General features: G+C 41.7%; 1 protein-coding gene across 2 annotated transcripts in view; it reads left to right on the forward strand.

Annotated features, from left to right (window-relative positions):
• The first annotated feature begins 1182 nt into the window (after positions 1-1182).
• The window catches only part of cert1b (ceramide transporter 1b), a 35164-nt gene continuing 8561 nt past the window's right edge, over positions 1183-27785 (forward strand). The window contains exons 1-8 of one of the 2 annotated variants that reach the window (XM_083563725.1): positions 1183-1998; positions 3653-3787; positions 17101-17217; positions 21973-22080; positions 22604-22742; positions 23917-24000; positions 24247-24404; positions 27616-27708. In XM_083563725.1, the coding sequence (XP_083419851.1) occupies positions 1858-1998; positions 3653-3787; positions 17101-17217; positions 21973-22080; positions 22604-22742; positions 23917-24000; positions 24247-24404; positions 27616-27708 (975 nt within the window). In that variant the 5' untranslated portion in view covers positions 1183-1857. The remainder of the gene's footprint in view (positions 1999-3652; positions 3788-17100; positions 17218-21972; positions 22081-22603; positions 22743-23916; positions 24001-24246; positions 24405-27615; positions 27709-27785) is intronic. The other variant, XM_083563726.1, reaches the window with a different exon arrangement.

The following is a 27785-nucleotide window of genomic DNA, read 5'->3' on the forward strand; positions in this document are numbered from 1 at the left end:
TTCACTTGTTGAGTGGAGATCTAAGAGTTTGAAAGACCTGATCTATCACGGCACATCTAATGTAGAAAACGCCTTCGTTCTTTGTGTTATGGTGCCGCACTAACATACATTACCAAAATTATTCTAGGGTGAATTATGAGCATGTTTAATGAAGGCAAATTAATGCAAAGAAATTATTTTAATAATTTGATTGCACTTTATTGCACAACCACATTTACTGTCTTATTATCGTGTTGTGTGCAAATATTTGCATCTTGGTCCTCGAAGGAATGTCATTTTGTTATACGGTACACTTTTCCAAGCGTAAAGAGTGAAAATGACAATAAAATCCACTTGACTTCATGAGGCCAACATTGATGCAGCCAATATAGCGATCTAAACCACTGAAGGTTTACTGATACAAAATGTTGGACAAATTTTGACATTTTGTATTACAGCAAATCTCAAGTGGTTTAGATTATTATATTGGCTGCATAAATAAATGTGTGATGCAAGTGATATTTTTTGATACCACCTCGTAAAACATGGAAGACGATGCACGTGCAAAGTCTCCCGAAAGCAGATAATGTGTTATCCATGTTGGTCTTTGTACTGTAAAGTGCTGTGTGTGTGTGTGTGTGTGTGTGTGTGTGTGTGTGTGTGTGTGTGTGTGTGTGTGTGTGTGTGTTTGTGTGTGTAGTTTCCAGAAGCAGCTAGATGAGGGGTCACCAACCTTTTTGAAACTGACAGCTACTTCTTGGGTAGTGATTAATGTGAAGGGCTACCAGTTTGACACACACAGTTTTCAGTTTGATCTGAAATAACAAATTTGCTCAATTTACCTTTTATTATGTTATTATTAATAATTAATGATATTCATCCATGTGAAGACACTGATCATGTTAATGATTTCTCATAATAATTAATCAACAATGATTTAACAAAGTAGGAAACATTAGAAAAAAGAAAACTTCTATTTTAGAAAAGGCTTGCGGGCTACTCGTGTGGTCCTTGCGGGCTCCATGTTGGTGACCCGTGAGCTAGATGGTTAAGTGGTAGCTCTGTGGATAGGATGCTGACCTTCAATTGCACAGTGGAACGATGATAATAGTTATAATTGTAAGTTGCTCTGAATAATGGTGTCTGCCAATGGAAATGTAAGGTAGCTTGTGTGGTCTAGTTGCATTGTGTGTGTGTGTGTGTGTGTGTGTGTGTGTGTGTGTGAAGTATGGGGTAGTAGATGACACCTCTCACGACCAGAGAATATATTTCAATACTTTGGTGACATATTTCTGTGCTTCGTATCGTTTCTGTCCCGTTATTATATAATAGAGATGAAGTGTAACCTGTCAATCAATCAATCAATCAATAAATCAATCAATCAATCACGCCTTTAAGACGAGCTACGTCACAACTAAAATGGCGGCGTCTGTTTAGCTCCGTGCGCTTCGTCTTCTTCTGCAGACAGGACTGGATTCGGGAAAAAACGATCTGCGTGGTTTATTTTCGGAGCGTCTGAGCAAACAGTAGATTATCGATTCCCAAACAATTAGAGAAACGTGTTGACGGCTCTTTAAAAAAAAATACATAACATACATATAAAAAGAGAACTGGGCGTGGTTTGTGCTCAGGCTCCTCCTTCCCTTAACGCTTCCTACTTCGAGCTGCACCGCAGCAAACCTCCCATCATTTGGTCTGAAGCTCCACTGAAAGGCTGGCCAGGTACGCTAGCGCTCTCTCCGGCTCCACTCTCATGAAATCAACACGGGTGGTCTCCGGGTGGATTTTTAGATGCGAAGCCGAACGTCTCCGAACGCAGCCGAACGCCTCCGAACGCCTCTTCGGACTCTTCTGGGCTGATCCCTCCGCCGTCCGACCATGAGCTCCAGCCCGCTCTCCAACGGCAAGCAGATGTCGGACAACCAGAGCTGGAACTCGTCGGGCTCTGACGAGGACTTGGAGACGGACCCCGGGCCTCACGGCGGCGGGGTGGCCGAGTTCAGCGGCGTGCTCAGCAAGGTACCGCCAAGTCGGGGGTGGAGGGGGGGGGGTCTCATGTTTACTACACCTGGTCTGGAGGAGGGGCCGCATCTCAAATCTAATCCTAGTTTACTAAATAGGATCTCAAAATAGCTCACAACATCCCTTACGTAGGCGCCCTACTTAGTACCGTTGTACCCGTTGAGGACGTTACCCACTCAACCAAATACCCAACACAACACTGCTCTTCGGATCTAAACACGCTGACAGCGCAGACTTCTACGTGGATTTCTCGGAAAAATAAATCAAATCTACACGTTATATCAGTTAAATCAGCTTGGCATCATTGTAATGTCCATAAAACTTGCTTTATAACGCGGTGACAGCCGAATAATATGGATTTTCTTTGCTGACACTATTTGTTTACCCATTCATTGTTGTTTGTCAGATATATAACAGTAGTATTTGGGGGGGTTGTAATGTCTAGATCGAGTATAAATCGTGTTTTTTGGATTTTAATGGACACGCATTTACATACCGGGGTTACTAGAGGTCACTGCGACGCGGCTAAGCTTGAACAGCTAACAACAACCGCGATGAGCGGCTCGGGTTGATGACGTCACGCGGCGATCGATGGTAATGTTTTTTTTTTTCGCTCCCCCCCCCCCCATAAAATACGTTTTCCGAATGTCTCATGTTTTTCCATTACCACCACTAAAATTACATTTCTATTGATTTATTTTTATATCACTAATAAATAGTTCATAAATAATAATTACATTCTATTAAAACCCTATAAACGTTCCTTTTCTCAGCACTGTGTTTAATTTTCAGAAAAATAAAATACACAAACGTCTCCTGTCCTGTGATAGAAAAAAGCAGACAAAAACCCCCGAAACTGGAGACTCATTCCACTGCAGAAACCTGACCCACCTTCCGACCAATCAGAATCGAGCATTCAAATGCTGATTATTCACCATTATAGGATAAAATTGATCAATAATCTGGAGTAGAGAACGTTAATACTAAATCTGGTGCTTAATATTCTGGGATGAGATTTAAATTTGCACGTATTCAGCGTTGTGGTGTTTTTAGTTGATGATAATTTTCGCGGTTGTCGCATGAACTCGAGCGCATTGTGTGTAACAAGACATTTATTCATGTGTTATAACATGCAGTGGATTATTAGGACGTATGTGAGAGAGAGGTGGTTGCTCAGTGGTTGAGGCATTGGACTCTGGATTAGACGGTCGCAAGTTTAAATTACAGCACTATCAAGCTTCACTGCGGGGCCCTTGAGCAAGGGCCTTAACCCTTAACTGCTCGGCGTCTGCCAAATGCTGTAAATGTAAAACTTCTCAAATAAGAGTAAACAAAAGGATTGCATGAAAAACCAGACCTTTTATGGTAAGTTTGACCTTCAAAAAGTACAGAGAGTAGTACCGCTAAAAATAGTCTTTAAAAATGTATATACAATTTTAGAACTCCCACAAATAAAAATAGTCAAATCTCAGCATTGCAGTGAAAGCAGAAAAACTCCCAGGGTGTACAGCTGTGACCTTTGCCCTCTTGGCTGGCCTGATGTGAAAAATGCAACGGTAGCATCTGATTCCGCAAAATATATATATAATCTGTGAAGATGTCGCTTTGAGTCTGATGTTAACGCCGTCCCACTGTCTGATTGCATCCACAGTGGACGAATTACATCCACGGCTGGCAGGATCGCTGGGTCGTGCTGAAGAACAACACTTTGAGTTATTACAAGTCTCAAGATGAGAGGGAGTACGGCTGCAGGGGCTCGCTCTGCCTCAGCAAGGCCGTCATCACGGTAAGAACACGGACACTTGAGGTCTTGCTCATATAAGGATGTAACGTTGGTGCCGTTTCGGTTGTAAATTTCTTGCTGTAAAACTTTTTTCAACGTTGTTTCCATGGTAACCTGTAGCTATGTTGCTAGTCCGTTACAATACCAGATGTTGCATTAACCAGGTTAAGTAACTAACACGACTGATTGTCTTCTCGTCCTTGTGGTTGGACTTAAATTAAATCCCCCCACCCCCAATAACTATTCGGTGTAGTTCGCATGACCCCATGACCCCATGTCTCGTATAGATTCTCTTTCTGCGGTTTTATGCTCTTCCATTCTGTAAAAAAAAAATAACGACAACAACTCGATTTGTGAAGTAGAATTCAAATCCCAGATGTTCTCCAGTGAAATGATTGCATCCGTGCACCGCCTGGAAAAAACAAAACAACTAATCCTGTCTGAATAGGGTTTTCAGCATAACATGAGTGAGAGCTGGTTATGTTTTGACTAGAGCCACAGACGCTGAATAGATGATTCGAAGCTGAAAGCAGAGAACAAATACACACATCTGGTTCTGTTTATTCTTTTTTTTTTTTTTTTGTGACACGGTCTAGCCAAAAGTAATAGGACATCCGATTTTTTCACCAGTAAGCAGTTCCTCTCCAAGCTGTTTCTTTTGATGTGGTGGCATGACATTTTTCCTTCACCTGAACTAGGAGACCAAAACCTGTTCCAGCATGACGATACCCCTGTGCACAAAGCCAGAAACATGAAGATCTGCATTACATGGGTTGGAAGATGTAGAGCTCCTAATATTGAGCTCCAACCCTTTTGAACACCCAATGATAACATCACCCCAAGCTTCCTCGCCTGCATAAATACTGGACTTTACTAACACCCCTATGGCTGAATGGGAACAGTTCTCCACAAAATCTAGTGAAACATCTCAGAACAGTGGAGGTATTATGATCACAGGAAACAGAGACTAAATGTAGAAGCAAAGAACAATCTTGTGGTCAGGTGTCCACAAACTTTTGTTCATATATTTTGTCCATATATTCGAAAGAAAATTCTGGCTCCGACTTTGTTTTGATGGTTGGCAGTGAATTCTTGATGTAATAATGTGTTTATTATTATTATAAATATTAAATTCACCAGAGAACTTGCTCCAAAAGCTAATAAAGAACAGCAGGATGATGTTATGAGGGTCGAACCACAGCAGGACGATTGTTTATGATGCTGTGTGCCGTATTAAGATCCTTGGCTCAAGTCTTTACTCGGGTGTTTAATGTGTTGTTTTTCTTTTCTTTTTTTATACAAAAAAATCTATTTGATTTGTCAATTCAAAACAGAAAAATGAATTAGTTTATGGAAATAATCTGGGAATATACAAAATTGCAGGATCATTTTGGTTAAAATATTCAGATTTAATGCAATTTCAGTTGAGCTTCTACTCTGCACATCCATCAATCACACCGCACACTCACTGCAGGGTTACTGAGGCCACGCCCCCTACATGCACTTAGCATTCCTCAATCACGTAACGCACACCATTTCTCGAATCCTGCGCGCAAAATAACGTCAAAATAATTGTTTGAATAATTGGAATAATTTGTTCCACTTTCTTTATAAAATGTTCTCCTTTTGCTTTTTAAATTTTAAAGAAGAGATGTTTCATTGTTTGCTTTGGCCCCTCTTATGATCCTGGATCACACGCAGCCACCTCACGTGTAACTACAGTCGCTGCGGCCGGCGTGAAGTTCTCATTATACGGCGGTTTAAGTTACGAGCTGTTTAGTGCGCGAGACAGTGTAGCGGGGACGCTGTCATCAGCACTGGGCATCCTGCCAGAACAAGACAGAGTGTTGCTTATTTCCTCCCGTTTGTTCTCGAGCACACACACACACACACACACTTTGCTAGCGAGGAGCCTCCGTGACCCTCGCGTTATCACACGTACTTGGCGCTCGGCTTCTTATCGCTGCCGACAAATATTGATGGAGCCGTGTGGTGGCCAAACACACGTGCTTCTGCGATTAAAAAAGGACGAGAAGTTGTCGAAAAGAGCCTCTCGTCGAAGACCGAAGTCCGGACACTCCCAGGTCATGCAGGCCGCACTTCTCAGTTCCACAAAAACAAAAGAAGGAAGGTGAAAGTAGGACCAAAGGCTCCGTCACCATAGAAACCGACTGAGCGAAAGGTACAAGCCTGCAGCCTTTCGCTCCACCTTTTTAATGATTAAACCCCGAATCGTAAACCGCAGCAGCGATTTCTCAACCCCGAGAGCACGCGGGCGCTGAAACGGGACACCAGATACAAGTAAGACATGATCGATTTAAAAAAAAAAATACAAGCACCTGAGCTTTTAGAGTGAGACGACATGACTCTTACACTGGGAACAGCACGCCATGGCCACGGGTGCTTATCTTTTCTAAAATTGCGCCTGCTTGCTGCTTTTCTCCTCCTCACGATCCAAAGAACGAATCAAGGACGAACGTATTCACCAAACAAGGTTAAACCTGTACTCGTTTAACCGCCCGAGTGTGTTTAACCCCCACCGGTCTCAAACGTGTGGACGTTGAATCTGTTTGGTAAAATTTTTTTCTTCTCATTGCGCCGTTTTTAGCCCATCAACCTGTTTCTTGTCATTTCGCGGCTTTTTCAATCTACCGCTGGTGTATCGTTTCCCGTCTCTCACAAACCACAGACGTAGACTAGGTTTACGAGCTCGCAATGAGCACGGCGAAATGGTAACATGAAGTCTGAGGGTTAACGTGGATGAGACAGAGGGAGTCAGTGATGCAAACATGAATGAGAACAGACACATTCCTGATCATCATCATCTTTTCTCTGCTTGTGTTCGAATACATTCATTAGGCAAGATAGCCGAATCTGATCAGCGGTTCACGTCGCGGACGTGTCAGACGAGTCGGTAAAGTTTTTTTCTGTCACGGTGAGGTGGAGGTGTGGTACATTTCCACCTCTCATGCTGTTTCTGTGAAGAACAAGAACGAGTAGAAGAGGGCCTGAGGAGAACGATGAGCCATATTTGGAGGCTCTGTTTACTTTCCCATTGTGTAAAAAAAAAAAAATTGAACACACACACACACAGTGTGCGGCTGCTACTCTTGGCTTCTTTTCCCGTTGTTTGTTCTCTGTCCCATTTTTCCGAGGTCGTGTTTTGCATTTCGGAGTATGAAAATGGAGTCTGTTCGTCTCGGGGCCTGTTCGCTCTTTCACAGCTGTTAAGCGACGTAGCAGGGAGGCATTCCTGACTGAACCCGGCTCTCTCCTGGCATGCACGGGGCAAATTCAGGCTTTTCAGGTTAACGCTTTGCCCAACACACGCCTGGATGTGAGTGGGCGATTCAGAATGTCCGTACATGCCTGCGTGTATTACTTTATTAATTCCGGCTGTACCGGTTTCTCGTCTGGGAACAAATCCACATGCATGTCATCATCTACAACACACACACACCAAGTCCGGCTTTATTGGGACACCTGACTTTTCCACCCATCACCCATACGTGGTTCTTTTTCAAACCGTTACCGCAAAGTCAGAATTGCACAATTGTATCAGCCGTCTTTGGATGTGTAGCATGAAATCTTCCTGTAACTCGATCTACGAGACCCAAATCTGTTCCAGCATGACGATGCCTCTCTTCTCAAAGATGTGATTTCCACAGGTTTAAGTGGAAGATCTTCTACTGTAAAGCTTCAAGCCTATTGAAGATATAAATATGACCGTTGACTGCACTCCAGACCTCCTCAACTCACCTACATCACTACCTGACTTTACTAACACCATTGAAACTCAATGAATCTCCACAAAATCTAGTGGAACATCTTCCAAGAAGAGTGGAGGTTATCATCAGTGCAAATGGAGACTAAATGTGGAGTTTAAATGGAAGCAATATTATGGTCAGGTGTCAACAAACACTATTTCTCAAACATGCAGTGGTGCATGATGTCCTGGAAAACAGGATTCCTGTCAGCAGATTGGTATTTATTTTTGTGGGCGTGGCTCTGGAGAACATTATATTCGCCCTAGCTTTTCCAAAATGGAAGCCTGACTCCATATTAAGTCTACATATCTAGTTAACATTCCTAGCAAGGCATCTTTAGCATGGAATCGATGCTAAGTGAGTGTATGTTTTTCTGTCCAACCAAATAATTCATTTTTTTCCATATCAATGTGCAGAACTATTAAAAACTCCCAGCGGTCGTGCATGTGGGCTTTTTGTTGCAAAACAACACTTGTTTGTCATTTATTTGTTGTAAACTAGCCAGGCGTGATGCGCTACAGTGGTGCAGTGTAGCTCAGACTGAACGTCTCTACATAAACCTCTCAGACCGTCTGCTTCTCGTTAATGAGGCGAGCGGCAGAAGCGCTGGCGCTGATCATCATTACAACGATGCGGCGGAGGAACTGAGCGGGACGTGATTGCATTTCGTGTCATTGATGTCCATCTTCGGAGGACACGTAGACGAACCTGCTGGGGGAAAAAAGGTCGCCCCGGTTGATGTGTCCTGACGATGATTCGAAATAATTTAACAAGTAAAATGGCTGATTTTTGGGGACTGCAGGTTGTTTTTCAGAGTTGGACAAGTCACAGGTTTGTTAGGTGGACATCCAGGCATGGCAGGTCTCCAGCGTTTTGTGTTTTGGTTGCTTAGAGATGAGTGTGTGTTCTTAAAAAATATTGTTCATGTAATTAGCATCTTTATATTCTCTCACCTTGTGCTGGATTTATTTATTTATTTTTTCATGTTCTTGAAGATCACGTGTAGGAATGTTAATACACCTCAATCTCAGCACGGATGATGCTTGTAGTGCTTTGGGTGGGCAAATTGTGTAGCTTGTTGAAATCTGCTTCTCATGAGACCCAGGTGTTGTAATGACTGTTCACACAAACTTGCTTATTATAAATGTTACGAGCGTTTTTTCACGTTCTTGCAAGATCTAATGAGAGTTTTATTCTTCACCAACTTATCGTTCGAGTCGCTGCCGGGAGAGAAAAGTCTCAAAGTTCAGCGAATCCAAAGTACACAGGTGAAGCATTTGTTACGAGCAGGAGAGACCTTCTGCTGCGTGATTTGTTAAACTCGAGTTATCAGCTTGGCGGTGATCGAGGCGTTTCCTATAACGTGATAAAGACACTAATCGGACGAAAATGTTTAACTTTGGGTTTCAGTGCACTCCATCGTAAACGGCGAGAAAAATCGAGCTCAGTAGGAAGTAACGGAAAATTTCGATAATTGTAAATGCGAGAACGTAGCGGTGTCCTAGCAACCGAGTGTGAGTCCCTGCCCCTTTTGTCCTGAATGAATATTGAAAGGACGTTCAAACAAAACTATAATGTGTTTAGAGCTTGAATCGGACGGATGGATGGGGTAGAGGGCTGTGGGGGGAAAAATATTGCTTTCCCAATCGCGAGCTTGCTCCACTTTTGTCTCAACAGCGTTGTGGCGTATGTGGAAAGCCCTCAAGGCTCACGTGACACGGCTTTACGGAAAAAAGGCCTTCGAAGTCAAAGGTGTTTTTCCCCTCAACATATCGGTATGTGACGGGAATCTTTTCTGTGCTTTTTGAGCATCGGACGCATCTTGGACAGACACGGACGTCTTTAGGATACCCTTACTTAACACACACACACACACACACAGGGGCACATAGCGGTAGGTAGAGATTGCTCCGAGATCAGGCAGGGCAACATAAACACTCCGGCGCTGTTTAAAGCTGTCGCTTATCACGTGTTTGGACAGGAGGGGTGTGTGTGTGTGTGTGTGAGTTTTTTTTGGAGGAAAAAATGAGAGGAAGGGTCAAGGGGAGGGAAAGAAGTCTGAGGCAGGATGAGGAAAAAGAAGGTTACAAAGAGGTTAGATAAAAAAAACCCCCAAAAAACAGCGAAACATGAAAAGGAAACGTTCATCTTTAAACATCAAGTATCAAATCACACACACGCACGCACACACACTGAGTTCTCAAAGTGAAGTGAATCACGACACAGCAGACACCCATGAATCCCTGCTGTGTGGGTGTGTGTAGGTGTGTTTGCATTTCGAAAGCCCAGGGGTGTGTGTGTGTATATGGAATGCTGCAGTAGCTCTGTTCCATGGCTAATCCCTCGCTCCGAACTCGTTCGTGCCGCTCCGGCGCTCTACTTCCTGCACTGTTAGCAGTGGTGAACAATAACGAAGTTACTGTAATTAATTTGCTTTTTCACGTGTCTGTACTTTACTGAAGTGTTTCTATTCGGGGAGATTTTTACTGTAACTTCACTCATTTCAAAGTCAAATATTTACTCAACTACATTTAATGAAATCAGTCGTTCCCATTTTTATTTACGAGGATAAAAACGTAACTGGTAAAACACGCAGCGAGTCACCAATCAGGATCGAGCGCACGCTCTGTTTTACACGTGTTCTGATCGGCGCTCGGTGTATCTACTGATCACCAACATACAGTTCAGCATCAGTTTAACATCAAGCAGAACATTTAGAGAAGAATAAATGATGAAGAAACTCCAGACTCGAACTCACCACCACACACGTGACCTCATTTACACGTTTTTTTTTTTTTTTAAGTAGTTGAAAATAAGGTTTTGGGCTCATGATCATTGTAGTAGGAATCAATTAGTGTTTGAGTCATTAATATCATTCTAATAATAGATCAGTGTGCTGAGAGTCACATTCGAGTCTTTACACAGAAACTGAGGTGATTAAGTAAAGAATCTTGTGATAAAAATGATTATAGGAGCATTATAGTTATAATAAATCACTACTTTGGATACTGAAGTACATTTGAAGGCAAAAACGTTTTGTATTTTTACTCAAGTGAAAGTTTAAAAGGACACTTTTATGTGGAGTCATATTTTAATGTGGAGCTCTACTTTGACTCTACATGCTTTGCGTCCACCACTGGCTGTTTAAGATGCAGTGGGTTGTTTTTGAAGAACATCTCTACAGTATCTAATTAGCTTTTCATCCCACAGCTTTTTTATTTCCATCACCTACAAGGGTGTTGGTAAAGTCAGGTACTGATTGTAGGTGAGATGAAGAGGCCCTGGGGTGCAGTCAGCAGTCACATCCATTCCAAAAGTGCTGAATATGGTTGGAGCTCTATATCAGGAGAACTTCCACACACTTCCAATCCGTGGAAAGCATATGTTAATGAGCTGGCTTTGTGCACAGGAGCATTGTCATGATGGAACAGGTTTGTATCCTATAATGCTCATTGAAACGCTTCTGCTGCATTTCAGGATGGTTTTGTTTGTTAGTTTCTGTGGTGTTTTTTTTTTATTTACTAGTTCAAATATAATTCTCTGTGTTACAATTACAAATGAAACCCACATGCAATCAGCCAATCAGCTTTCTGCTATTGGTGTGTATTTCGATCGGATTGTACCACAGACGTAAAAACGGATTGTATTGTTCGGCTATGAGGAAGTGCGAGTTTAGGGAAACTCGACTTAAAAAAAAAAAAGATTTCAGGGCTCAGTTAGGGCCAGTCGCTAGCAAGGTATTTGTGTGTGTGTTTTTGTTGTTGTTATATAGGTGTTAAATATCATTCGGTTTTAAATTTGACTTGGTGAAACCTGTAGAAACCCCGTACAAGCATTTCACTGCGTCGTACCGAATACCGTATGAATGTGTATGTGACCAATTCATTTTGAAACATTAACCAAAACTCCAACTCTGATGAACGTGTGTGTGTGTGTGTGTGTGTGTGTGTGTGTGTGTGTGTGTGTGTGTGTGTGTGTGTGTGTGTGTGTGTGTGTGTGTGTGTGTGTGTGTGTGTGTGTGTGTGTGTGTGTTTTAAACCACGGTCCAGTCCACTGTTTTGTGTATTGTTTGGCTTATACTGATGCGAACCTGCGATAAGATGAAACACCGCTCAATTCAGCAACCTGAGATTGTATTCACAGATTAGCAAACTATGTTCCTCTGGAACAGGAAGTAGCGCGAGGATGCGAACCGCTTTGTATTTTCAAACTCGTATCGCACATTAAATGCTCGCCGAGATGTTTACCGCCCGGTCCGGAGACTCCTTGGGGATCGTTTTCTTAACATCTACATGACATCACTGACGTAAACCATATGCTGACCTGGGAACTTAATGGGAGGGGCTTCAAGAACATTTTAGTGTTGTTTTTTTTTTTCCGGGATAAACAATCGGGCATGGGAGAAAAACAGCCTGCTATAAGCTGGGGTTGATTATGAGCAGATGAGGTCGTACGTCCAAATTTATTTTGGTCACGTTCATGTTATATAACAAGTTTCCCAGAAGTGGTGTAAAGATTTCTGGGGGGGAGGGGGCGTGGCCTATGCATGTCAGTTTCAGTGAGGGTTTGTTTCTTTTTTGTACATGTCTGTACATGTAACCTTTATGTGTGTTTCTGAGAGGAAGGCGTAGCTTCTGTACTTGTTAGTTACAGTAAAGGAGGTTTGGTGTTGGTTCTCAATTCCAGTGAAGGTGGTATGGCTTTGGTTTTTGTCTGGACCAAATGATGGTGGTGTGGCTTCCAGTGGGTTCCATTGAAGGAGGTGTGGCCTCAGTTGCACTGCTGCATCTCAAATTGCAACATTTCACTTCAAAAGGCTGCATTTTATTTCGAACACACCCCAAACATCTCTGTGCTTTTTAATCCACTGGCCCTGACATGCATCTGCTGCCTCGTTGCAGAGCTTTTATCTTGTTAATGCTCCGTCTTCCAATTACCAAGCAGCTACGAGTTCCTCATTTCCCATTCCAATCTCATCTGAGTGAAATCCTGCTTTTTTTTCGGCACCAGTCCCGGTCCTGGCTAACCTCGAGCTTCTGCAGCTGCACCGCTCTTATCGCCGAGGTTCCACTCGTTTATTTAGCGCAGAGATAATAAGGGTGTGAGAGTCTACAGCTGGCTGCTTGAAAGTGAGGTGTAGGAGTAGAACCACAGCCAGGGGGAGAAACAGCTTTAGGAGGGTAGGTAGGGGTGGGAGTTTTGGGGAGAAGATAAAGTGTCTCCAAAATCGAGAGGCCATTTCTTTGATGCCTTGCTGTCTTAAGTACTTTGGTGTACTGAATTCTTCTCTAATTTATCCAGAGCGATGCTCCTGTGCACACATTCAGCTCCATGAAGATCTACTTTACATGGGTTGAAGTGGAAGATCTGATTTATAGAGCTCTTGATCTCGTAGAATTTACTTTTAGTTGGATTTGATGTTTTTTTTTCTTTTTTATGTATTTTTTTCACTTCAGCTCACTGAGCTGGAGGAAATCCGAGTGTTTAAGTGCAGCATGGTCGAGTTCAACTCAGGAGGGAAGCGGAAGCCAGGAACACACATTGTCCGTATTGACGCCCTAAATATTTAATAAAGGCACGGCTGTTTGTAGGCAGGGCTGCTTAACTACGAGTTTGAGGGTCAGGAGCATTTTAAAGTGTGTGTGTGTGTGTGTGTGTGTGTGTGTGTGTGTGTGTGTGTGTGTGTGTGTGTGTGTGTGTGTGTGTGTGTGTGTGTGTGTGTTTGTGTGTGTGTGTGTGTGTGTGGTGTCGTGTGTGTGTGTGTGTGTGTGTGTGTGTGTGGTGTCGCGTGTTAAATCCTGGGCCTGCTCCAGAACTGAGCTCGCTGTTGCCATTCGTTTAGGGCTTTTGGCTTCACTCCAGCACAGACATACACATCTCAGCTCACATCTGCACACCAGCACACACTCTCGCGCGCACACACTCACGCGCGCACACACACGCGCCCTGCCTCTGAGCGACCTTTATCCTATTTACACGTCGCACTTGTAGCTTACTAACTGATTACAAAGCGCTCGATCAGCTGATCTGCGTGAGTCAGAGCGAGTTCCTGTACTTGTGACCTTTTTTTGGGAGTATACACTTAAGTATGAATTATTTACATTTTGTCTACACACGTGCGCAACATGGAGCTGTGATTTCGGCAACAATGGATTCCTGGCCAATTGCGTGGTCCGACTTCTCTTTAATTTCCCACTCGTAGCGTGTACGTTGCAAGTAAAGCTAGCTTGCCTCGCCTAACGATAACAGATTTTCACAACGTTACTCTGTTATTAAATTAAGTTGGATTTATATATATATATATATATATAGCTACTAGTGGTGCAATTGATCACAAAACTCACGCTTTGGATCACATTACGTTTTTTGAGGAAATTTTCCGGATCAACAAAAAAAAGGGGAATAGAGTATAATTTGCTCTCCATTTATTACAAGAAAAGTTAGAGCAAGGAAATCTTAAAATATTAATTATTTCGCAAGTTTAAAAAAAAAATGCAGGTTGCGCGTGTCAACTGCGATTTGTTGACACCCCCCTGGAAGAACAGGCCACGCCCAAAAGACAAATTTAAAAGTTGTGACTGTAGTTTGTGTCAATATACTAAGCAACCTTTTTATATACAGTACATATTTTTTCTAGTTTCACGTAATTGTCAGGACGCTGAATCAGTGGACTTGTTAAGTTTTTGTCATATCGATGTAGCCGTAGATGAGTGTTGTTTTCTTGGCAATCGGTAATTAGAACGCTTGTGAACTTTATCGACCCGTTTAAAATGGTTGGACCAGGCGTGTCCCATGTTGTGGAAAAATTGTGTGTGTGAGATTGAGAGCATGTGTGCGCACAGCTGTGGTTATCTAGTAAACCCAGAGTTCTCAAGCAGATCCGTGCGAAACCTTTGCGGATGCTCTTCGAATTGCTCAAAACCGGGAAACCGGAAAATGCTCGCAACATGTGAAAGTTCTGGTCAAACGCGACGTCGTGATGAAACGAATTGCTCAACGATTTGAAGCTGGTGATGAAATTCAGGACTCTCTTTAGTATATAAAGCAGGAAATGTCTCTCCTTTTCCTGTGTTGCACTTTCCTGTGTGTCCTGATGTGTTTGAGGTCACATCCTGCACTTCTCAGCCAGCAGGTCCGGTTCTCTTCGCTTCGGCTCCCTCGAGATGCATTTTATTAATATCTCAAAAGATTTAAATATCAATGAGAGAAATTAGTTAAAACTACATTGAGAGACTTCTGACGTTTTCAGAAAACTGTGACCCCAAATTTGGAGGCAAAGTGAACGATATCCTTTTCTTTCTAAAGTCTTTTCTGTCCTTCGGACTTTGTTACTCCTTACACACGTGCTCTCTGAGAGGAGAAAAAATATATATACACAGTGGAACCTTGATACTAACGACCTTGACACTCGCGACCTCGATAGTTGGCGACTCTTCATTTGGAGCCGGACTGAGAGTAACGTGAAAAACCTGATCGTTCACAAGAAGTCGCTCGCGGCTCGAAATAGGAATAAAATGAAGGGGGAAGAAGAATTTAGGGGGAAAAACAGATATTGGGAAGGCAAGAGAAAGAATTGAGAAGAAGAAGAGAGAGAGAGAGAGAGAGAATTCCCCCCCCCTTTTCACAGCCTTTCTTCCTTTTTTCAGTCGTCCTTTTATTTTCGCTTTCCATTTCTTCTCTGCGTCATCCCTCACTCTCCCCTCCCTCAGAGCTACATCTGTTTTCCGGAAATGCAAATCCTTACGTTTGTTTTCTCATCGGGTTCCTCGAGTGGATCAGCATGTGTACTTCTAGCTGGTTTTAATTCATCAGCTGCTTTACACACACACACACACACACACACACACACACACACACACATTACCGATCCAGCGAGCTTTGAGTCATCAGTTTTCCCGGAAGCTGACTGGTTACTACTGACCGACATGTTACACTGAACTCTCCTCATCTCCTCGTTTCTCAGACTCCAGATATGTTCGAGTTTTGTCACACCTCTACTTTTAATAGCTATAAACAAAACCAGTGAGCGCTTCAACTGCTGACTCGTGGACTTTTGTGATGAGTGCACATTTCACTAGCTGCAAAGACGATCTCTAGTTTATTTTTATTCTCGCTCAGAAATCCAATCAATTTTTCCTGTGGCGTATTTAATACATTTACAGTTTACTGGTTCGATGCTGATGATGAAAGCTCCTGCATCACTGAGTAGCAGGCGTGTAACGGTACACAAATTTCACGGTTCGGTACATACCTCGTTTTTTTTTTATGTATCGGGAACGTTGGGGTGGGGGGAGAAATGCAAAACCAAAAAAAACCCAAGCAATTTTATCATTTAAATTTGTGACCATCAAACAGTTTTTGGAAAAAAATTTTTTATAAAATGCTTGCTTGGTTAAATAATATATATAAAAGAATATTTGATAATATTCAACGCTGACTCCACCCCAGGCCTCCTCACATCCACTAACACCCTTGTGTCTGATTATACACAAATCTCTACAAAATCTAGTGAAGCATCTTCCCAGAAGAGTGGAGACTAGATGTAGACACGTTTGAGTTTTATGGTCTGGTCGACAAACTTGGTTGAAAATATGAAATTCAAATCAACAAAATAAAAAAATAAAAGTGTTTATGCTGCTGAGGTAGAAGCTCCAGCTCAACTCAAACCCGCTCTGTAGTGATGATGGACGATGCATTAGCTGCGTTCAGCTCGTCCCCACCGATCGCGGAAGCTTCTAGAGTGGCGTCCGGGCTGAAAATAACCCCCCGCCAAGGTATAAAAATAATTTAAAAGGGAACTCAAGCGTCCAGCTGTGCTTTACAGGGTTTTCTCCTCTCGCTGATGGAACCAGTGAGGCTCCTCTCTCTCTATCTCTCTCGTCTTCTCACGTCTCATTGTTCGAAATTGATCCGTTCTCTGGAGAACGATGCGCTGAAAGTGTTACACACGGGTTTTACATGCAAGTCACACTGATGGGTTTTCTGATGTTCATAATGTGCTCACAACAGAAGAGCGTCCTATACCATTAGTGCTCTGTGAAATCGACCACCAGATCACCCACAGACTCGGGCATTAAGTGGCATGGAATCATGGGAGTGCGCTTAGCTCAGCACTTTCTTTGTATACTTACACTGCTAGGCCTTCGATTGAGACCATAACCGTCAGACGCGGGTAGGGGCGTGGCCTAAAGTTTAACGGTGGAAATGTATGGGAAGTATAATGTAGTTTAAATAATTAATAATAATAGTTGTAGACGTAGAATTAGTAATAATACACATTTTAATAATATTTTAAAGTACGTTTGTAAGACACACGCGCACACACGTGAACAGTTTGACTTTTTTACTTAAAATATTACAACTTTATTCTTGTATTGCTACAATCTCAAGATTTGTCAATTTTTTTTAATGCGACACAAACGCCGTTATAAAATCCAACTGTATTTTTGCCTTTGAATCATTTAAATTATTGGACTATTTTGTTTGGGATTCACATTTTCTTTACTTATTATTAAAATTCTACATTTGTGTGTCTCTCTGACTTTACAGCCTCACGAGTTCGATGAGTGCAGGTTGGATATCAGTGTTAACGACAGCGTGTGGTACCTGAGGGCTCTGGACCCGGAGCACCGTCACCAGTGGATCGACTCCATTGAGCAGCACAGGGTGAGTCTGACATCACTACATCCACACTTCCCATAACCTCTTACCGTGCAACATCGAAGGACTTTAGTGCTAGCTTATACGTGTACAGAAATCTCCAAAAGTACACAGAAACCTCTTCTGCATTTTGTACCATCCTGATTTCAGCATGTGCTTTGACACAATGCAGTCTAATGGGTCACTACTTAATGGTGCAACCCTTCTCCTTTTGCCTCAAGAAATTCTTACCCGCGTTCCCTTTTGCAACTTTTTGATTAGATTTTTTATGCTGCTTCATGTCATGACAAAAGTTGTGCTCACATTTTGTAAAAAAAACAAAAAACAAACATATAATAAGTAATAAGATTTGGGGTAATAAGATTAGATTTCCGAAATGTTCCTAAATATACATATATATTATTTATATTATTTAAAATTGTACCTAGTGTATCTGCAGCGTTTTTTCTTCTTTCTTCCGATACCTAGCTAGACTGGATCGTACTTGACTATAACCATTGAATCAACCGTTTAAAATGGATATTGGATTAAAAAAAAAAAAAACATAAAAGTCCATGTAAAATAGTACTGAACTTTATTACAAAAATACAAAAACAGTACTGAATCATAAATGTTTTACATAAAATAAATTTGAATATATGCATTATATTATTAAATATTGAGGTAATTACAAAAACATGCATTCAAACTGAAACGAAAAGTACCACCAAAAAATTATAAAATAACTCCACATCCAAAATGAATAGAAAAAGACGATTCAGATAAACAGCACGTTACATCTGTGATTCACCTCTAGAGGCTGCTCTCGTTCTATAACGCAACCTGGAAAAACTATCTATAGATTTTTGCAGATTTTTCCAACAATCAACTATCGGTGACGATTAATCGGCAAAACCGATGAATCGGTCGACCTCCAGTATACATAGTGAACATGCAACACATTTGGGTTTCATTAGGGAGATGCTGTTTTCCCACAGTAAACTTTTTGAATCGTGAATCTCTGGAAACTTGGGCAGATGCCAAAGATGCAGAGCGCTGAAGGCTGTAAATGACAAATCAGACGCCATTGTAGGAATTCTGCATGTTGGTTAAATACAAGTAACGGGAATTAAATCATCATATTGTATTTTTAGTCCACGACTTTTTTTTTTTTTGGCTTAAAATGGGGTAAGATGTTGGATTTATAATCAGAAGGTCTTGAGTTCAAATTCCAGCACCATCACTGCAGGGCCTCTGATCAAGACCCTGAACCCACAATGTCTAAGTTGTATAATTGGAAGTCGCTCTGGATAAAGGTGTCTGGTTTCTCTCGAGGTTTTTTCCTCGTGCTATCTTATGGGTTTTTTCATGCCACAGTCACCACTGGCTCACTCATTAGGGGTAAACTTGGGAAAAACGTAGGCCATGTCCACACTAATACGTTTTTATTAGAAAACGCATATTTATCTCTCCGTTCTGGCCTTCTGTCCACATCGAGATGGCGTATTCAGTCAATGGAAACGCGTCGCAGTGTGGACTGTGTAAATGAAAGCTTTAGAAAACGATGTCGCATTTTTAGCGATTGCCGCGACATTTCAAATAGCCGGAAAAAGCGGCAGGCGTCTTATATTTTGCTGTGAGCAGTTTTTAGACGTGAGCAGTTTTTAGACGTTTTAGTGTGGATCAGCAACTTTTTAGGAATGATGAATTGATTAGTTAATTAACATTAAAGTCAGTCTTTTTAATCAGAAAAAATGAGCTGACAGGAACCACAATAGAAAGAATTTTCCAAATTCATGGATGTGATTGACAGTAAACAGGGCGTGACACCGTGTCGTTAAAAAGGTGTCAAGTGCAGTTGACCAGAACTGAGTTGCAGTGGGCGTGGCCTGCTATTGAAATCAGCTGTCTCTGTGCTCGAGTCTCAGCAGTGCAGCCGATGTAATTTATTATTTTACACACAGAGTGGTGTGTGTGTGTGTGTGTGTGTGTGTGTGTGTGTGTGTGTGTGAGAGAGAATGGGTGTGTGACCAAGGCTGGGAGGAGACTGAACTGTAGCCATAGGGGTACCATGGCTTTTAACACGTATATACACACACACACACCACATCCTGCAATGTGACTCACTCATACAGAAACATGTACCCCAAATATTTCCATTTCTAAGTAAAAGTCTCACACACACACACACACACACACACACACACACACACACACACACTCACACATTGAAGGAGACTCTTGTTCAAAATACACAAACACTTTACCAACACAATAGGTGTGTCATTTGGAGGAAAACGAAAGTGTATGTGTGTATATATATATATGTGTGTAGGGTTTCCTCTAAAGTCAGCTGCCAAAAAGAGACGTGTGTGTGTGTGTTGAGGTGCGGCCACATTACTGCACAATAACACACTTTTGGATGGACACACACTCCTCTGTTGTATTTTTGTGCATCATTTTCTAACTTGTGTTTTTCTTCCATATTTTCTTTCTTTTTCACTTTCACATTTATTTGTATTTTTTTCATGTCTGTACTTGGAGTGAGTCAGATTTGTGTTGTGTGTGTGTGTGTGTGTGTGTGGAGGGGGGGTATAGAGCAGTCATGCTAAAGATCACATGGAAAAATAAAAACATGAGATTTCCAGTGGCACACACACACACACACACACACACACACACACACACACACACACGCGCACGCACGCACGCACGCAGAGATGTGATTTAATCTGAAATGTGTGTGTGTGTGTGTGAGAGAGATTTACAGAGAAGACTCAATTCAATTCAATTCATTTTTATTTGTATAGCGCTTTTTACAATGAACATTGTCTCAAAGCAGCTTTACACAGATAATGCGGTGATTAAAAATGAATATGTTCTTTATGAGTAAGTTTGTCCCTGATGAGCAAGCCGGTGGCGACTGGCGACTGTGGCAAGGAAAAACTCCCCGAGATGGCATAAGGAAGAAACCTTGAGAGGAACCAGACTCAAGAGGGAACCCATCCTCATCTGGGTTACACCGAATGTCCATTTGTGGCGGGTATACAATGTTGCGGGGTGCAGTGATGATGATCAAAAGCGAAGTGTATTTCTGAGTCAGTGTAGGAGACTGTTGACATCAACTACAGTCCAATCCAGGCAGGCCTGGATGAAGTGGGAAGAGCCACGGGGGGGAGAGGGGCAGGAACAGTGGTCACTGGAGCCTCAGGAGCATGTTTAACGAGAGAGAGAGGAGAGAGAGGAGAGAGAGAGAGAGAGAGAGAGAGAGAGAGAGAGAGAGAGAGAGAGAGAGAGAGAGAGGAGAGAGAGAGAGAGAGAGAGAGAGAGAGAGAGAGAGAGAGAGAGAGAGAGAGAGAGAGAGAGAGAGAGAGAGAGAGAGAGAGAGAGAGAGAGAGAGAGAGAGAGAGAGAGAGAAGGATATGGATTATTAAGACCCGACCCAAGTAAACACATTTCATCTTTTATTTACTTTATCTCTGATATAAAGTTCCCGAGCTTTACACTGTAGACCACACACACACACACAAACGCTCTCGCTCTCTCTCTCTCTCTCTCTCTCTCTCTCTCTCTCTCTCTCTCTCTCTCTCTCTCACACACACACACTAAATCTTTTGCTTTATCCCATTAAACTTTATTGGATCGGATGCTGACTCTGCGCTATTAGATTTAGTCAGTAATCGATCAGATAAACGCGGGCTCTACCCGGCCTGTGATTGGATGGTACTAATGTCTCGGTGTCAGCACGAGACGAGCCGATTGGCTGGAACGGCCATAAGAGCGACTCAGTGTTTATTAAGAGGATCGTGTTTGAACTATAGTTACCTCTGGAGGTGATCAGGCCGAAGGCTGACTGATTGCTGACTTTTGACGTCGCTGCCCTCTAGTGGTGAACCAGCTACTGATTTTTATGTCTTTCCAGAGCCACAAATGACACCTGTTTTTCAACCCAATAAAATTCCTAATTTAATACTGAGGGTCACTTAATTAATAATTTTATGTAAAAATCACTCCACAATCTGTAAAACATTATTTATTTCCAATAGCCTTATTATTGTTACTATTATTTAGAAATCGAATTTTGCTTATTTTTATTGGATTTAAGTTTTTTTTAAACTAAGAATTAAGGTTGTAATAAACTGAATATTTCATGCAATATATTGTGCGATAAAAAAAAAAAAACAGTCTTGTCTTCAAATAAAAGGAAATTGGTGATTTTATAGTGACCAGTTAATATTTTTTTCCAAATGCTCAAATGTTGATTAATTTTTTTTTTTTAAACAAATGGATTTATTTAACACTATAAATATACATACTTATTATAACGTCGAGGAACGTTCTTGCGGCAAATTGGCTCCTGTTCAGACTTGCACAATAGCAGCTATAAATCGCATTCGAATCCTCTGTGTCGACACAGTCGGGGATGCACACAAGTGTTCTTGGACCCTGTTCTGTTTGCTCGTCTCGTCTCGCTCAGACACCCTGTCTCTCGTCTCGTCTCGTCTCAGGGGTATTGTGCATGTGTTTTATGTGCTCTTGTTCTGAGCTGTTCCTCAAGATAAGTCTCAAGAGAGTTTCTGGTGTGTTTCTTCTATACTAGAACATGATTACTTTTCTTTTATTTAATTATTTATTTATATTTTGAAGGTTATAAATAAAGAAAAAAATTAAAGAATCAAGGATATAAAAGAATCAAGCGTGGCTGCATTTGTGTTTATGGTTTTTGATAAAATCTCTCTCTCTCTCTCTCTCTCTCTCTCTCTCTCTCTCTCTCACACCCAGGCCGAGTCCGGTTATGGATCTGAGTCCAGTTTGAGGAGACATGGCTCCATGCTCTCCCTCACCTCCGCTACCAGCGGCTACTCCGCCACCTCCACCTCCTCGTTCAAGGTGAGAAAAAACTCCCACTCTGTCTGTGTTACTCGATCTCTCACAGTGTACACACACACACACACACACACACACACACTTCTCTTACGTACTCTTGATTTCCCAGAAAAAGAAATGAGAGCTTTACAGTCCGAGCCCAAGGGGTGGGTGATGTGACCGAAATATCGTATCACAATACACACACTTGCAGTACACTGTGCATCAACAGCTGTGATATTTTTCAGTATATAAATATAAAAAATGAGCCATTTTGCGTATCACAGTTATAGGGATGCAAATACGGACGTAGTGTGGAATGAGATGTACGGAAAGAAGGACATACCAATCTTATGGTCAGGTGTCCACAAACTTTTGACCATGCAGTGTAACAGAAAAGTGTGGTATTGTGACATCACAAAATCGATATCGTATCACTCGGCCCTGGTCTAATCTGTGACACGCCAGAACCCTGTGGTTAATCCTTTCTTACTGTGTGTGTGTGTGCGTGTGTGTGTGTGTGTGTGTGTGTGTGTGTGTTTCGCAGAAGGGCCACAGTCTCCGAGAGAAGCTTGCCGAGATGGAGACGTTTAGAGACATCCTGTGCAGGCAGGTGGACACGCTCCAGAAATATTTCGACGCCTGCTCAGACGCCGTGTCCAAAGACGAGCTGCAGAGGGATAAGAGTGAGTTTTACACACACACACACACACACACACACGCACACGCACACGCACATGCTCATTGTGACAGTGTATAATAGCACCTCAAATCTGATTGGTCAGGTAGGTGTTGATTCGTGTGTCTCATCTGATACGTTGAGGTTTCCATGGTGACGAGTTCACAGGGACTCCACATAATCAGGGTGTAGTTGTTGATTTGGTGAGGGTTTTTTTTTCCCGCTGTGATATTTATGGTATACTTCAAATGGAGTCTTCAGTGTCTGATCGCTTCGCAAATTAAATTGGAGGTCAGCCAATAGTTGATTTTACTGATACCGGTTAGGTAGGTTTATATTTACTGATAACCGATCAATCAATCAATAGTTTTTAAAATAGAAACTTGATAGAAAAACTAACTTAACTCTCTGTGTAAAATAGTACTGAACTTTATTACAAAAAAAATACAGTACTGAAACATGAAAATGTGCTAAAAGCAATAAGACATGCGTTCAAACTGAAACAAAAAGGACAGCACAAAAAAATGAGAGCACTTGCATTCAAAATGAGAAAAAAAAGAAACTTCACAAAAACATCATGTGGCATCAGTGATTTGCCTCTAGAGGCCACATTCATGCTGTATAATGCAACCCGGAAAAACTATCAGTATCAATATTTCCATAAATCAACTATTGGTGAAAATAATACAGAGCCGAACCTGATTCCAGTAAACGACCTCTTTTTCACGCCGCAAGTTCCGCCTTCTCTCATTCCCTTCTTTTTCTCCACTTTTGCCTTTTTATATACACCTCCTCTTACTTTCTCTATCTCTCTTTCTCTCTTCATACAAGCATAATCAGTAACTTCTTTTGTCCATTCACAGTCCTCCCCCTCGTCATTTCTCACTTTGTCTCTTTCATTGTTTTCTTCACTCTTTCGATCTTCTCGTCTCTCTCTCTCTCTCTCTCTCTCTCTCTCTCTCTCTCTCTCTCTCTCTCTGTCTCTCTCTGTCTCTCTCTGTGTGTGTGTGTTTGAAGAATGAGTGTTGTGTGGTAAACTGGGTTTCTACACTTGCTGTTTTACTGTGCAGCCTGATGTACTGGCAGCTCTAGGCAGTGCCTTCCACTTTCTCTCGGGTCTCTGAGTTCATACTGATCGTGTGTGTGTGTGTGTGTGTGTGTGTGTGTGTGTGCGTGCGCAGTTGTGGAGGATGATGAAGACGACTTCCCAACGACCCGCACCGATGGCGAATTCCTGCACAACCACAACGGCAGCAAAGAAAAGCGTAAGTTCCATAAGAATCCCGGTTGATTTTTTATAATTTTTTTGGCTGTATGATGTTTTCTATGTGTATGGTTTAGCTTTAAAGGGAAGGTTTGTAACTTTTTAAATAGGTTTTTATAGCTCTGTGATCATGATCTATATTGAAATCTTATCTTTAAAAAAAAACAGTGAAAAAGACAAACCGCCTCTTTAACGTCTCATTTTGAGGAATAAATGCAGTGTTTGTTGTTTTTGTGTGTTTCCGTAGTGTTTCAGTCTTTGAGCACTAAAGGCCTCAACGGGATCGATTTTAAAGGCGAGGCCATCACATTTAAAGCCACTACAGCGGGGATCTTAGCCACGCTTTCACACTGCATCGACCTGATGGTGAAGAGAGAGGACAGCTGGCAGAGGAGACTGGATAAGGTACGGGACACAAAAAGCGTTACCGACGTACACCTGGACAAAGTCGCGTAACCGATAGCAAACAAAATCTCATCCGGTTTCCAGCCATTGTTTATTTTACATTGCTTTTTTTTTTGTCACATTGAAATTCTTTCTTCACATATCCATGCTTGTTTAGGAGGCTGGGGTCAGAGCATAGGCTCAGCCATGACACAGCACCCCAGGAGCAGAAAGGGTTAAGGGCCTTGCTCAAGGGCCCAACAGTGGCTGCTTGGACGTGCTGGGACTCGAACAACCGACCAGTTATTATTAAGCTTTGAAACCTCAGAATGTAGAACACAGACCGTCAGGATATGGCTGGTGTATCAGCAGGACATCTTTTTTAAAAACGTTTCATTATTTTGGTTGTTTAAATTTTTTTATTTTTTTTTTTATTTTTTTTTGGAGACGCTAAAATAAACTATTTGTGATATAAATAAGTAATGGGATGTAACCAGGGTGACTTCAGCCCTTTAAATAAGGGGCTTCCAAACTATGCCACATTTGCAACGGCCCTCTGAACAATGCAAGAATCATATTACACTTTATTTAGCTATATTTTTTTTATTTCAGTATATGTTTTGCTAGTATCATATCTGTATTTGATCATAAAGGATGGCTTTTAAACTCGAAATTTCTTTAGTTATTATCTTAGCGTAATTATTTGTTTGTTTCGCCAACCAACCAGCAGAATGGTACATTCAACATACTGTTTCATCGCGATCAAGCAGACGCTACTGCACGCGAGTCAGCGAGAGAATTCAAAGAGACAACAAAATGGCAAAGAGAAAAGCAGATTCAGAATGCAGGGAATTTCACGTTTTATCCGTCACGAAACGACACGTGCGTTCAAAGAATACACCGATTAATATGCGTAAGTAAATAAATGTTTTGATTTCAATAGCAGGGTTTCAAACCGCGAGGTCCAAAAAAAGCTATTAAAAAAAGTCACATTTCAAAATCTAAATTTTAGGGCGTTAAAATAATTTTAAACACGTCTTAATTTTCCAATGTCCTTCGGGATGTTTTTTTGTTGTCTTACATCTTTCTCACATCTCAAATCTAATTCGCTGTACTATAAACGAGACCAGGATGTGACAGCCAATCAGATTTCTGTTATTAGAGTGAATTTCTCTCGGATTGTACCACAGACGTGAAAATGATTTGATTTTTCAGCTATGGAAAGTTTAGTTGAGTCATGACGTAGGTCTTAGATTTCATTCCTAATGATATTAAAAAGTCTTAAATTTGACTTGGTGAAACCTGCACAAACCCTGAAAGCAGTGAAGAACAAAATAATAAACGAATCCAGCTTTAGGCGGTTTAAAAAATTTATTTTTAAATCATAAAATCTCCACAATATTTCTCGTCACTTCGCCCCTTGTCATTTTCTGTTATAGGAAAGAGAAGGGAACAATTACGTGGCCTTCACAGAAAAAAGGTTCAGGAACCCTTTGCTCTAAACAATCACATACTGTATGTTAATTCACCCCTAACGTGAGGTTTGATAAACGTTCGGCCGCTGAGTCTCTGGGCAGTTCTCTGTGACTCACGTCTACACAAAGCTATCGTTCTGTTCAAAATGACTTTTCGTGCCACGCTGCTGATCTGAATAATCCGCTTGGGAACATGAAAATGCGGTTTCCTGTTATGCAAACAATAAGGCAAGTGTCTATGGAGACAAGACAACAGGACATTAGGTGGTGAGTAGGTGGTGGTGTGTCGCAGTGTTGTGCTGAAAGAGATGCGCTACAGTGCCTCAATTCTATAAATACACAAGTTTCTGTAGGTCCAATACAGTGACTTGTTGTGTATTTGTGTGTGTGTGTGTGTGTGTGTGTGTGTGTGTGTTAAGGGCATCAAATATTCAGTGTTGGATGAAGTACTCTGTTCCTTCCCCATACCTGGATAAAAACTACTAATCCCCTGCTTAAATAACTCCCTTTTACATTCCAGTCACAGTATAAAAATACTCAAAAGTTTGTGGACACTTGACCATAAGATTTTTTTTTTTTTTAACTTTCCATTCAACATTTAGTCTCGATTTGCTCTCATAATAACCTCCACTCTCCTGAGAAGATCTTTCAGTAAATGTTTTGAAAATTTGAGCTCATTCAGCTATAAGGGTGTTAATAAAAATAGGTAATGATGCGTAAGAGAGGAGGCCTGGGGTGCTGTTCACATTCACCATGTCCAATAGGGTTTAGAGCTCTAAAGCAGATCTTCATGGTTTCGGCTTTGTGCACAGAGGTAAATTGTCATGCTGGAACGGGTTCGGGTCTCCTCAATCAAGTCAATGGAAAATCTTATGCTCCTGCATCCAAAGAAGGTGTCCCAATACTTTTGGTGATATATCGTGTAAAACTTGTATCTGGATTTAAATCCAAAGTGGGCGTGGCCTAAATCGTTTCTTTTTGGTCACGTGTGCAAAACTGTATAATCCTGCTCACATGGGTAAAGGCCTTTGAAGACGCGACTATCACCAAGGTGTCACTCTTGGGCCCTTGAGCAAGGCCCTTAACTCTGGATGCTTTAGGGGCACTGTATCATGATGCTCTGACAACAGATTCCCATCTTTGGGTTACAAGGATTTCACTATGCTGTGATGTACACATGATGAGTAAAAATCCCTTCTTTATCTAACCTGACAATCACCTCAACATGTGGGTCTGATCATCTCGTGTCCGTATACTTTTGCCAGTGTGGTGTATGTTTAGATTCCTTTTTTTCCCTAAAAATGACTGTGAATCAGTCAACCACTTGAAGGTACAACTGGCGATTTGCGGATCTGATTTGGCAACCTTTTGATCAAATGATCTGATCAGTACCTGAATCATGTCTTTAACTACTGATCTGCCAATGGCAGGCGAATTACCCTCACCCTGATCAGGCAGCTACTAAAGATGTTTTTCAGATGTATTTGTGTTGATTTATTTCTTATCTTGACCTACGCAAGCCGCTCAGGTACCATCTTAACAGCGGACGGATTTGAATCGCTTCGTCTCGCTTCTTAATTATCGTATAATTCAGTAATCGGTGATAACCGAGAGATAAAGTTGTATCGTGGCAAAACATCCTTTGTGACTTTTTTGCTCTGTGTATCGCCTTCAATCTTTCTCACCCTCCTACATACCCTTTCCCGTTCTCTCATTCATTACTGTCGTTCTCAATCGCTCTGCCTGTCTGTCTGTAGGAGACGGAGAAAAGGAGGAGAGTGGAGGAGGCCTATAAAACCGCATTGACCGAGCTTAAGAAGAAATCTCATTTCGGAGGCCCGGATTACGAGGTGAGATTTGTTTTTGTTGTTGTTTTTAATTTTCTTCACTTATTCGTGATCGGGATGAGTTACGGTTTTATTTACGA

This window comes from Silurus aristotelis, assembly GCF_946808225.1.
Source record: "Silurus aristotelis genome assembly, chromosome: 16".
NCBI lineage: Eukaryota > Metazoa > Chordata > Actinopteri > Siluriformes > Siluridae > Silurus > Silurus aristotelis.